The sequence below is a fragment of the Patagioenas fasciata genome, chromosome 5 (assembly GCF_037038585.1).
Source record: "Patagioenas fasciata isolate bPatFas1 chromosome 5, bPatFas1.hap1, whole genome shotgun sequence".
NCBI classification, from domain to species: Eukaryota; Metazoa; Chordata; class Aves; order Columbiformes; family Columbidae; genus Patagioenas; species Patagioenas fasciata.
In genome coordinates, this window is record NC_092524.1 from 36,845,356 (window position 1) to 36,858,767 (window position 13,412).

General features: G+C 36.4%; 1 protein-coding gene across 11 annotated transcripts in view; it reads right to left on the reverse strand.

The window, feature by feature from the left end:
* The window catches only part of RYR3 (ryanodine receptor 3), a 255,759-nt gene that overhangs the window by 90,525 nt on the left and 151,822 nt on the right, over positions 1-13,412 (reverse strand). For 7 of the 11 annotated variants that reach the window (XM_065840052.2, XM_071809338.1, XM_065840050.2 and 4 more), the window contains 6 exons: positions 10,183-10,315; positions 8,947-9,050; positions 5,903-6,038; positions 2,422-2,602; positions 1,859-1,970; positions 543-663 (listed from right to left, as the gene is read on the reverse strand). In XM_065840052.2, the coding sequence (XP_065696124.1) occupies positions 543-663; positions 1,859-1,970; positions 2,422-2,602; positions 5,903-6,038; positions 8,947-9,050; positions 10,183-10,315 (787 nt within the window). The remainder of the gene's footprint in view (positions 1-542; positions 664-1,858; positions 1,971-2,421; positions 2,603-5,902; positions 6,039-8,946; positions 9,051-10,182; positions 10,316-13,412) is intronic. The other 4 variants (XM_071809340.1, XM_065840054.2, XM_065840053.2 and 1 more) reach the window with 1 other exon arrangement.

The following is a 13,412-nucleotide window of genomic DNA, read 5'->3' on the forward strand; positions in this document are numbered from 1 at the left end:
AAAACACAACCAAAACAAACAACCAACCAGAAACCCCACTGCTTTAAATGCTTCTTTATGTAGCAAATAGTGAAGTTCTGGAACTTACTGCTACAGGAGTGTGTGTGTACGGACATTATTCCAAAGTGGTCAGATACATTCTTGGACACTAAGTCCAGAAACATACTATTGGACAGGGAGGTACTCTCTAATCTTTCTAAACAAATGACTGGGTGATGTGGAAGTACAAAGGGACTAAGTCCAAGCCTATACATTCTACCTAGAAAGACAGCATCCCTACAGCCACTGCTGGAGACAAAATACTGGGATGGATGGCCCATTAGTGTGATCCTGTGAAGTATTTCTTACGTTCTTACATTCTCTGCTCCATAAGTATCTATTCTACTTGAGCAGCTCTCATCGATACATTTCTAATTAAAATCTGAAGAACAGTTCTCTGCTTGTACTCAATTCTAAAAAAAATGCTGGTTTAGACTGAAGTCTTATGTGCCAGAAGGCTTATATAAAAAGACGAACAGGTCTAATAGAAGTATTGAAGTTACCTTTGTTAACTGTTGACAGCTTTAGTGGTATACTTATAATCCCAACCAAATCTTCAGTTGGTACTAGAGATCGAAGGATTGACCTGATTCGAATAGCTTCCCCTTTTCCACTTTGAATGAGCTGTTAAGAAAAGGTTTATCAATTAAGGAATTTAGTACCAAAGGACATAAGAAAAATTTCCTCAACATACTGATATTAATATGATTTTTTTTTTTCAAATACTGGGAAAAAAAGCACAGAAATTCAATTTATCCCAGCGCTCTGATGGATTTGCAAATTTTCGGGTGATCCTACTTTTGAATTTTGATATCATATCAATAATTTCACAATATTCTAAATTCTCAGTACCACAAAAAATACCCCACGTGGATAAGGTTCCTAAATCAAAGTGATGGAACTGAAAATTTCTGGGAGACTCATGTTACTTACAGAAACTAAAGTGCCAGGTTTTGAGCTCGCCTCTTTATACTCTGAGTAGATGCAAACCTGTCTGATGTATCTACATGTTTTTCTGTTTTTCTATACATCAAAAAATTCAAAAGGCATTAACAACGAGATGACCACTTCAACTTTTAGTAGAAATCAGGTGTTCACAACTTGTGTCTCTGAAAATCTCTTCCAGTAATTTTATTAATGTGAGACCACTATCTCTGGCAACAAGACAGCTACATACACCTTTACAGCTAATAAAGTTAATAGCTTTGGTAATAGTAAGCAGGGAGGCTATAAGCTAGATTTCTTGCTTCTTGTTGTATTGAGATACATACTGAATTTTCAGATGGATTTATGCTACTAAAGAATTTTCAGTATTGACAAGCAGAAGTCAGTCTAACTAAAACCAAGGCTTGCATGTGGCTATTACAGGCATTATAGTCAGAGCAGTTATTTTACATTTTTCCAAGTATTCGTGTGGTGTAGATATTGTATTTCAACAGTGCACACAAAAGCAGCTCTGTGTCAAATTCTTATGAAAATTATTTTTTATGGCTTTCTAGAGAACAGAAAAGGGTCAGTTTCTGAAACTTCATTGGTAGCATAAAAGTGCACCACTAGTAGTTCATCACTGCTTTGATTCCATAGCCATATAAAAAATTCTCAAAATGATAAAAATCCCCCAAAACATAAGGAATCAAGATTGTGATTCCTTATAAAATAGCTTGCAGGGAACCACATCTGCACAGATACAGCGAGAAATGCAATGAAGTCCACCTTCTGATGAGAAGAAGCCTTTGAATACAGAACAGTTTAGTTAGACATGTACAATTCTGTTTACAAATCTCCTACATTTTCTAAGCAAGTGACAAAATGAACTTACATGCATTTCTGGTGCACAGCGTCCGAGTAAATCTATGAGAGCTGAGTAAAACGACATGATTGCATTGCCCATGTGCACAATCTCCTCCTCCTCCTCCTCCTCCTCATCGTCACTAAAAGGTAAACAATACCAGTGAGCATTTTTGCTAATGTAAGTTTACAGCTCCTCTCTGGAGCTAGATCCATGACCCAGGTACAATTAACCAGGTATACTAATTTCTTCTGCCACCAGATTACAGTGTTTTATCCCTACAGTAAGCATGCAATTGAACAGTAATAACTGACCTTCTACTATATCTCTTTCACTTCACCTTAGCTTCATTCTGCAATAACCTTCTCCTTTGCTTTGCCCTTCAGGATTCTTCTCTTCTGTAACTCTTATTCCACTTTCATCTAGCTCATGCTTTATGAATTCCATATGCCAACTGCTTGTAGATGCGAATCTCTAATGCTCTATGTTTGTATAATGTCTTAAGCAACAGGGCCTATTATCCACATATTGCAAGCATGATTAACCCAGCTATTAAATCATCATCTGTTAAACACGCATTCACATTTACTTACCCTTCTCTTTTATATGCCTGGGAGGGAAGGTCACGAGCAGGATTCTCCGAGATCCTGATAGCTTCCTGCATAGCTGCCAGCAAACCATTTCCTCCTTCTCCCCTAAGGTCTGGTCCAAAGCACTCAGGCCGTCGAATAAGGAGCTTGACAACAACACTTGCATTTTCCTCAACGCTTTCACCTGAGGACCAAAAAGCACTATGCATACTTTCTTCTTGAAGGTATCCTTAAGTCAGAAGACAACTGCATTTTTGCCTAAATTTTACCATCTTATTTTTGAAAACAAAAATGTATCAAGTTGACAGAATTGGATGTGCTTTATCAAAAATATACCAAGGTTTAAAATTTATATTGTAGACTTGCCTCGCAAAAGTTACACTGAATCTAGAAAGACTCACTTTGGAAGATTAATTTGTTTTGTTTTGGTTTGGTTTTTGGCAAAGACTACTCTTTCTGGTGTAAAGATAGCTAGTAGTCCCAAGAGACAAGAAGTCTGCTATTGGGGAGAGCCAGAAGGAAGTTTTGACTCCAGCCAACCCCCCAGCCTCTCACTCTCTCCCCTCTCCCGCAGGACAGGGAGAAATCAGAAGGAAGGTGTGACAACTCATGGATTGAGATAATGACTGTCTAGCAGAGAAAGCAAAAGCTATGCATGCAAGCAATGCAAAAAGACAAGTTCTTTCACTGCTTCCCTGGCAGATGTTTAGCCAGTTCCTAGAAAGCAGTGCCTCAGCACGTGGTGTAATGGTTATTTGGGAATACAAGCACCATAACCACAAACATCCTCCTCTTCCTCCCCCTTGCCCTGAGCTTCTTTTGCCAAGCACAATGTCATGGTGTGGAACAGTGGTCAGTCTGGGTCAGCTGTCCCAGCTGTGTCCCCTCCCAGCCTCTTGCCCACCCTGAATCTACTCCTTGGAGCTGAGGAAGCAGTGGAAGGGGCAAATTGGGAAAAACAAACAAACCAACCAACCATGAAAGACTTCACACTGCACAAGCACTGTTCAGCAACCGTCAAAATACTGACAAGTTAATAGCACTGTTTCAGCCATAACTGAAAAGCAGGGCACTATACAGGTTGCAATGAAGAAAGTTCACTCCATCCTAGCCAGACCTAGGACAGGGCATGAGAGTTATTTGATTTTTAATGGGCAAGTGAAGCAAAGAATGTCAGAGTCTAATCTTCCCAATGTGACTAAAAAATACAAAATTGTATTCTGGATTAAATACACCTAGAGTAAAATCTCCTGATTCTTTCTACTGCATATTTAAAGATTCATTAAATCTTCTGCTTGCTATTTAAAGCCTGAAACAGAACATTTAATCTTTTCTATACACAAAAATCACATTCAAATAATTTTAAAAGGTCATGGCTTGTCTGAAACAACCCAACTGATAACAGCTTTGTGTGGAAAACTGTATGTATATTTGAAAAGGGAAAAGAGTGGGTTTAACTAAGCTCAATACAGGCAAACAGATTGTGATCTAGATGCTTGCTGAACAGAAGTAATTAGGAAGAGGAACCTTAATATAAATGAACTCTTTGTATGTAACTAACAACTTCATGGACTGCAGAGTTCATGGCATGTGGAAGCATAATAGGAATAACAATTGGGTCAAAAGCTCAGTTTATGGTTACATGCAACTGTTTAGAAATTCACAGTGGCTACCTTATAAGAATGTTTATAATCTGTAGGAATATATAAAATTAATGCGGCATGCAGTAAGAAAACAAATTACAGGAAAAGAAGTAGTTCACAGTCACTGAACTTGTGATGTCAGTAGCTTGGATCATCAGTATCTATATTTTACATGCAAGCTACAATACTAAAGCAGTACAGAAATGCAAGTAGCGAGTTCATATTAAACTGAATTTTGCAGCTTTAGCAGCCGCCAAAAAAGTAGGATTAGAAATTGTGGTTTAGCTGAGAGCAGAAGTGGTCCTACCAGGAAGTCAGTCGAGAGAAGGCAATGGTAAGTGAGATACCTGGGACCGACAGGCTCTAGAAGGAGCAGCTAAACACTAAACATTTTAATATTGTATTTTTCCCACTTAAAACACAATTATGATCTTGATACGGAACACAGAATGAGAGGAAACGGCCACAAGTTGTGCACAGGGAGATTTAGATTGGATATTAGGAAAATTTTCTTCACCAAAAGGGTTAGCAAGCACAGGAACAGGCTTCCCAGGGAAGTGGTTGAGTCGCCATCCCTGGAGTTATTTAAAAGATGCGTAGATGGGGCTTTTAGGGACATGGTTTAGTGGTGGACTTGGCAGTGTTAGGTTAGCTGTTGGACTCTATGATCTTAAGGGTCTTTTCCAACCTAAATGATTCTATGCCCTGACCATTGACTTTGCACAGATTCTGCCCTCCATAACTGCTTTATTCAGAAAAAAAGCAGCTGAAACATTTGAAACTAAAACTTCATTCTACTGACTAACAGTCCATCCAGCAAAGTTTACTCTTCGTATTAAATAAACAATTGCAATTAAGATAAAAGTTATCTTAATCTAACTATACAGTGTCAACATTTATTTTTAACAGCAACAATGAAAAACACACACTTTATTAACTCAATGGCAACTTGCTCTAATTTCTTACAGCACTTTTTCAAGCTAGTTTAGCAGTTCACTCAATAGCTACAAGCTTATCCACTAATGAACATACTTCAGGTATGTTTACTGAACTGAATAGTAAATATGTTTATTGTTTCTGTTTCAGGTATTATCTGCTAATTTCAGACCAATAGTATGTGAATAGAACAGTCAAAAATCTAAAAATTACACTGTCTGAAATTATTCCCTTTCTGGCTTTCCCTAGCTGTCCTTTAAAACAATTTCCATATTGGCAGACCAGATAGGTGGTGAACAGACAAATCTTTTGATCTCATCTAATTTCTACTCTAAATCACTAGTTTGATGAAAAATATCCACATGAACTGGAAAATGCTTTTTGTTTAGTGGCATTCAGATAATCTAAATTTGATTTTAGCATGTTGCTTTCATAAATGTCAAAAGGAAATTGCCCACAGAAGATAGTTATCAAAGAAGAAGATTTTTTTTCTTTTTTTAAGAAATCAGGTTTAAGGTACACAGGGTGCTTTACAAACACTGATCCCTTAGAACCATGTAAAAATATGACCTAATGGGAAGCTGTTTTTTGCAATGCATAATGGATTTATTACAAACATCTAAATCTCCCAGTGGTATAGTGGCCAAGAAAGGTCTACAATCAGTGCTCACTGGTTATATTTATAACCAGCATATGTGGTATATGTAAATACCACAGTTTACTCACTGAAAGAATCCCTAACATCATTCGCTACCTTAACAGGTTACTCTATTAAATTGTGCAAATTGCAAAAGGAGTAAGGAAAAAAATGCAACTCTCTTCACCCATTAACACACTTTTATAGTTAGAAAGTAACTTTAAGGAAACCTTTTGATGGAATTTGGATGCCAAGAAAATACACTTACTGTTGACAAAAACTGCAAATCTTAAGAATGACAGGTAACGTTCACCCTCTATTGGATTCCATCCGATGTCTGGATATCCTTTCGCCAGCAATACTGGACAACTCTGCAGGCCACAACCCGCCAGGTAGGTAACAACCTACAATAGAAAAGCAATCATTTATTCATACATTTAGAAATATATTTCTACAATTAAGTACAAACCAAAATGAACATAGTCTCTTTTTTAAAAACAAGGTTTATATATACTAGGTGTTTCACCTGAGAAACTAACAACATAGTGCATTATAGTATCATCTTGGTTTCCAGTTCTTGTTTTTGATGATGATGAAAAAAGTCAAACACTCTTTATTTCTGAAGTAATCTAATTATATGATGACAGAACAATACAAAAACATGAACAAATATGGAATGTGATAAGTAGAATAAAATATTGTGGGATTCAGATCTTTTTTTACAGTACATAAACAACAGTTAAGATACTATTTAACAACTTTTAAAATCACTTCAATACTCACATATGACTGATTTGCCACAATTGTAAAACACATATTGCATCAAAAGTTTATTTACTCTCATTCCAATCTTAACACCTATGCAAACAATTACATTCTTCAGAAGAGTGATAAATATCAGTGAACAGTTTTAAAAGTCTGGGTAACCAGAAAGATTAAATTTTGTTGTAATATTTAAATAGATAACACAGCATTTCTTATCAAGAGGAATATCTTTAAGTAAGAGAAATCTTTGAGAAATGATGTCAGATTTCCTTAATTACAGTAAACTGAATTTCTGAAACATACAGAATGATTTCTCAATCATTTAAAAGGAAATTTGCAGAAAACTGCACAAACGTGATTTTTGTTTTTATATAAACACACAAAGGACAACCTATGAACACAATTGTAGTACTTAAATATATTTTGAAATAGGTAATGAACATCAATGACTTTTCATGAATCTGTAAAAAGAGATATAAATATAATTTCTTACAATGGAAAGCAGCCAAAAATGGGTGGCAAAAGGGAGACAAGTTTTTCTATTTGGAAAAGGGATATATGTTACTCTGCTTAAACACCCTACAGCAATTCCACCATCCACGAGATCATATTTAGTCATTATCTAATGCCCTAAGAGAGAAACTAGTTATGAATTCAGGAAGAATTATACCTCACTGATACAGTATACAAGTTTCCTCCAAAAGGCTGCAACAGCAGAAAAACAGGCTGATGTGAAAAATTTGCTTATTACAGTACGCAGTAAGGAAGTTACTCAGTGCACTTGGTGGAAAATATATGCCATTTGTAAAAGGACTCGACAGTTTTCTGGTATGCATACAGAATATATGAGTGAATACACTCTTGTAGGAGTCCAGAGATGCAGCTCGTATAAAATGTGAGGAAAATTGTTAGAATAAATCTCTTTTCAGCTTTTATAATGCTACCACCAAACCCCATAATTTTAATCTATTCAGTTTACTACAGTATGTAATCAGACTGTGGAATACTTTTCTTGTGCAACCCTCCACCTTTCACACATTCACACATTTACAGTTAAAAGTGATCAAATTTGAATGGCAAAAGTTCAAAAGTTGTTTATGTGTAAGTTATTTGCTTTGAATGCAGGCTTTGTGGTATGAACTTCAGTTACACAGAAATGCTGTATATTCTGTGCCACATTCATCAAACTGATACAGTATTTGATTTTTCTTGTCATTCAGTATATAGATTTATTTACTGAATAACATCCACATACTGCACTAGATAAAGTTACTGACTCACCAAAGTTAATATACTACAGCCAATACTTTACCATTCTTACAGCTGAAATGACTGATGAATTTGGGAAGCCCAGTCTGAGACACATACAGCCTGATTTTCCATCATCGAATACTGTGCATGTTGCAGCTGATATCTGTTACTGTTTGAACACTGAGCACTTGTAGGGTTCCCAGTATTCCAAGGTAAGCAATCAGTAAATGAAAACATGTGGTTAATGGTTAACACTGAAATTCAGTTTAAGTGACTTGCCCTATAGTACTTTCCATAAAAACATGACAGTCACTGGTCCCAATGCTACCTTTATGTCATTAGTACATTCCTATGCTCTCTCACACCCTTCTCCTTCATATTCTTGCCTCCTCCTAGCTAGTCCCATCTTAAGTCCATTTATTTCCATTTCCCAACTTTTCCTCTGCCACAGCATATATGACTATCACTAACATCCCCACAGCATCTCCCATATTGCACAGAGGCTTTCTGTGTGCTAAGCTATCATTTAGGAGCTTAACTGTTCTCCTCCATGCATATTAAACCCTGCCTTCTGCTTTCTGTTCGCCACCGCTGTGCCAGCACATATTACTGCCTTTCCCTGCTTTTCTCCTCTTCTGACTGTGCACCCATTGTTTGTCTCTTAATCTGTTTTCCTTCCTGGATATACAAAGGAATATAATGCCATTTTTTGTATCCTTTTACCCACAATTTCTAGTTCATCCTACTTCTTCTCACATTTCCCTTTATTCCTAACCATTCCTTGCCAATGACCCAAGTCCCAGATTCTGCTTCCTACCGCAATTACCCTTAAAATCCTGTTCCAACTTCTGTTCTACAAATATGTGCCCTTCAATTCTCTTAGCTCTTACCTCTGTCCCCATCAATCTCTATGATTTATTTAAGCCAAAAGACCTGCTTCCTTTTTCCACATTCTGCTCTTAATTCTCAAATTTGCTCCTCCCCAAACAAGGTTTCTTGATATGTCTTTATCCTGTTTCACGTCTTTTTTTCTTGTCATCCTTTCTACCTGATAATAATAGTGAAAGGATGCAGAAGACAGAAATAAATCTATTTTGCTGTGATTTCCACTAAGCATAAAGAAAAATTGGGGATAAAAACTGCTCAGTCAAACTTACCTTGAGACAGCACATACCTAGAGCAAGTATTTCTGAGAAGATCATATCCAAAAATTACTATGATCTAACTTACCCTTTTCTCTTCTAGCACAAGTACACTGTTTACTAAATAGGTGAACAGGTCAGAGTGACCACTTACCTTATCAAGATCTGGCTCTTCCAATGCGAGTGCAAGCTCATTGTTGTCCATTACAGAGGCTGCTGCAACATCTAGTGGTGTTGAACCTCTCATTGAAGGAAATGCTGCAGAAGAAAGTTCATCAAAAATCATTAAATTCAGTTTGCAGTAATCACAGTCATGCAGTAGAGGGCAGCAATCATGCTGGAATCTAGAACATAAATATTTTAATAGCACACTGTATGGCTGTTCTTCAATCAAGAACAAGGTTAACTCTTCTGAAAAATGTTAAAATAAATGCTGAATTTTATTTTTTTTTTATCTGACCTGACATCCACGTCTATAAACATACTCAACCACACTGGTTTTAAATGCACATGAAGAAATCAGTATTAATAACATAGCAAATCAGAGGAATATTGCACTATTTATTTAGCAGAGCAACATATTAACTATGTAATTCTGGACAACCCTATCAATGCAAAGATTTAAAAATATGCATCTATTCTCCTAAAAGAGACACTTTAAAGCTTCAGTGCTACCTCCTTTCTTTTTTTCAGTGTTAGTATGGGCGAATGAAGGCATCAAAATGGTCACCATGAACAGCTAAATCACTGTGAAATCACATTCTACCTTGCCTTGCTATACCTTATGAATATAACCTTCTATCTAGCCAAGACAATTTTCCTCATGTTACAAGATCTGATGCACTCACATTAAAAAAACACACATTCAGTGTTCCAAAGGAAAAATACGAAATTCACATCACTGGCCTAAACTTTAGAGGGAAGGGAAATGAAACTAGATGAAACCAGCAAGCACCATAAAGGGTTAGTTTAGTCTTAGATTTCCAATCATAACTATTTTGAATGGAAAAAATTTCAAAATATATTAATTTAATCCTATGTTTTTCGAAGTGTTTAAAACCACAGATTTAGACTATTCTGTTTCTAACACAATTTACAGACACATAAAGATGAAGGGAAAATGGAAAAAATATACGAGTTAGAGGTGAAACCACAAAGTGGTTTAAGCTTCAGAGAGGCTTCACAGAATCACAGAATGTTAGGGATTGGAAGGGACTTTGAAAGATCATCTAGTCCAATCCTCTCGCTGGAGCAGGAACACCTAGATGAGGTTTACACAGGAAGGCATCCAGGCCACATGCTTCAACTTGCTAGACAAATTAGATACTAGTCTTGTGATATCACAGTTCCTCCAGGTCTTGATTTTAGGCGTTAAAGCTACATGACGTACCCAGTCCAACGCTGCTGTTTTCCAGTAAGTAACTAAGATGCTCAAACATGGCCTTTTGGTTTTGACGACTAATTCGACAGAAGTAGCACAGGAATCTACAACAGCTTGCCACCATCTTAGGAAAAACGATCTGCTGAAGAAGAAAGTTCACAAAGCAGTGAAATATGTTAATCACCAATCTGTTCCAATTCTTCCTGAACTCCTAACAAGGAAAGTAAAGTGAAGTTGCCAAGGTGACAAGCAGCTGACAGTTGCTTTGCTTCTAACTTAAGAAAGGACCCACTTTTCCTTTTAAGTTTGGTATTCATTAGGCCATCAGGTTTGAATTGTCGAAAAAACATTCCACAGAGGACTATAGGGGACATAAAAGTGGAAAAAATGGGGAGATAATTCTCATCAAAGCAATCTGCAGACTAGCAAACACAGCGATACATAAAAACCACAGTTTTCACATAAAACATTTCTACAAGACTCCTATGTTGTTCAATACATAGCCCGATAAAACACTAAATTGCATGAACTATCCAATACTTTAAAACTGAAACCAAACAAAAACAGGTTCAACACTTTACTTGCTGCACATTATGTGCAAGGATTTCTCCTCTGAAAACAAAATAATTCCATCTGTAGCATTTGTAAAAGAATGTTTCATACGTTGCAATTAGTCATAACATCTGAGATGAACAAGTTATGCCATCCTCACATTTTACTAAAAGAAGCTGAAAGAGCAAGATCAATAATCATTTTTATGCTTCTTTGAAGGGTTTTCTGCTTTATTAAATTTACCATAATATAGCACTTCTTTAAAAGTGCAATGTTCAGTTGTAGATCTATGTCCTAAGGATATTCACAAAACCTAGGGGAAAATTCATTACCATCAAGAATTCTTTTTTAAATAATCTGACTAGCAACCTTTAAGCACAAGCATGAATGTATTCTATACATTAAATATGTTCTATAATATCCAAGTTGACACCCAAGCATTTTAATCACAATATCATGGGCTTTTTTCATCCTATAACATACTGCCTCCTTTGCTTCACAGCTTTCAACTACAAATAATAGTGCTTATATTTTCTTATGACAACATCTAATAGATGTTGCTCTCTTTACAAAACAACTCTAATTCATTCTAAGCAGCGAGACCTTTTCACTAAATGAGAAAACAATCTTGCAAAAAAGATGATTATTTAATTAAAAGCTATATGACACGTAGCATCTACTCAAGATATCATGTGCACTTCCTAACTTCCAGAGACTTCGTTAATTGTACTTTTACTTTGGCACAGTATTTTTGCTAACATATGTGGCTGATTTTTCTGTTTCAGTCATGAAGGAGCTATTATGTACAAGAAATATTATATATGATTAATATTCCTAAACACAGGGTAGACAAACATGAATGACAAACATTCATTCATTCATGAAAACACTGAACAAAGACTCGAATTCCCAAAATTTACAGGGGTTTTAACAGAATGTGTGACATAAGTTTGTTTAAAAAATGGCAGTATCATCAATACTTTAAAAAATCATCAGTTTAGAAATTCCTCATTATTGACAAGAATACATATGAATATGGAAGTTTAAAACTTTCAATCAGTAAGAAATAATTTTGAAGTAAAACAATTTAATTCTGACAGCCAAAAAGGATGTTGCTCAGGATTCTCTGAAAAGGAATGAACCATCAACACCAGAAACCAACATGACATAAAGATTGCAAAATTATAAGATCTAATGACACGGTCTTTAAAATAACTATTTTAGGCATTAAGATACACACTAAAATCTAACTGTGATGGAAATGCTGAAATCTTGCCCAACTATTTTCTGGGATATACATTTCCCAGTGAAGTACCTTTCCAGGGTTTTGTTAGTCAGTACTAGCAAAATTCTTCTACGGTACTGAGGTATCTTCAGCCACACCATATTCCACCACATGTCTTCTCATCTGTTTCTGACTCATTTATTAACAGCACAGCTGCAATGAAGACTGGCACAGATTTTCTTCAGTTAAAACTGATGAACTTTTACCTTCTCACAGTTCCTTCAGAGAAGTGTGAGCTGTAACACTCTCACTACATGTCTCAATACAGCCTCATGATACATTCACTCAACCCAAGAAGCTGGTGATCTAGTTTAAACCATCTGGTGCCACTACCTAGGAAAATGCCCCATCCCTGAACAAAAGACTACATTGCATTGTTGCTCATTCCATCTCTTGAAGCTATAGCACTGAACAGAAAGAAATGCCCATGAACCTGGGAAGAGAAAAGGGAAGATACTAACAATCTAGCCATGAGAAACTTGCTTGAGAGCAGGAAAAGCATTGTTCTACTGCCCAGTGCCAACACTATACTTGAACTGTACATAAGCGACTCACTAGACAAGCCCACGGAGAATTTCAAATGAGTATATAAGACCACAGCTGACCCAGGCATTCTTGCTGTTTCTGGCACCACCATTTTTGATCCAGAAGAATACCTTATTTTGCTAAGTGAAAGATCTGCAGCATGCACAAACGTACCTTTTCCACATGACAGCCTAGTTCTACCTACAGTCAACAACCTTTCAAATGAGACTTCTCTACCAGATTAGAAGTTAAACATGCCAGCAGAAGGTCAACAGACAGCAGATGCTAGTCATTTTAAAAGCAGTACTTTCCCTTCAAAGTTGCAGTTCTTATGAGGGAAACTTCTGGCATTGAACTCACCTCTCCACCTGTATAGTTCCGTGCCCAATGTTTTTTTCTGCGACATCTCTCCACTGCAACATCTACAATCCATGCTAATGGTATGCAAAAATCTTTGTTAATAAGTCTTACTATGCTATTTCATTACATGACGGTGGCCCTGTGACTCCATAAGAAAATTATGGGCTCTGAATCATTAAGTTTTCACACTTAAAGAAAAAATGAGGCACCAGAGTCTGGAATAAATCAAATTCCAAATACACCCTATTTCTTCATAGGATTTCTACTCCTATGCAAATTCCAATTCAGCAGGTGAGGTTGTGGATTCCATCTGAGGTACCTAACTCTCCCCATGCATTTCCTAAAGACAGAGACATAAAATAGGACATTTTGGATGGCAAGATACATTAAACGCTGCAACAACAGGTTACAAAATAATTTTCGAGGTCTGCATTCCCTTCGAAAGATATCATCATAATGTCTGTAAAGTATTTTTTACTAACATTTTCTATGAAAATATTTTTAATAGAATCAGAAG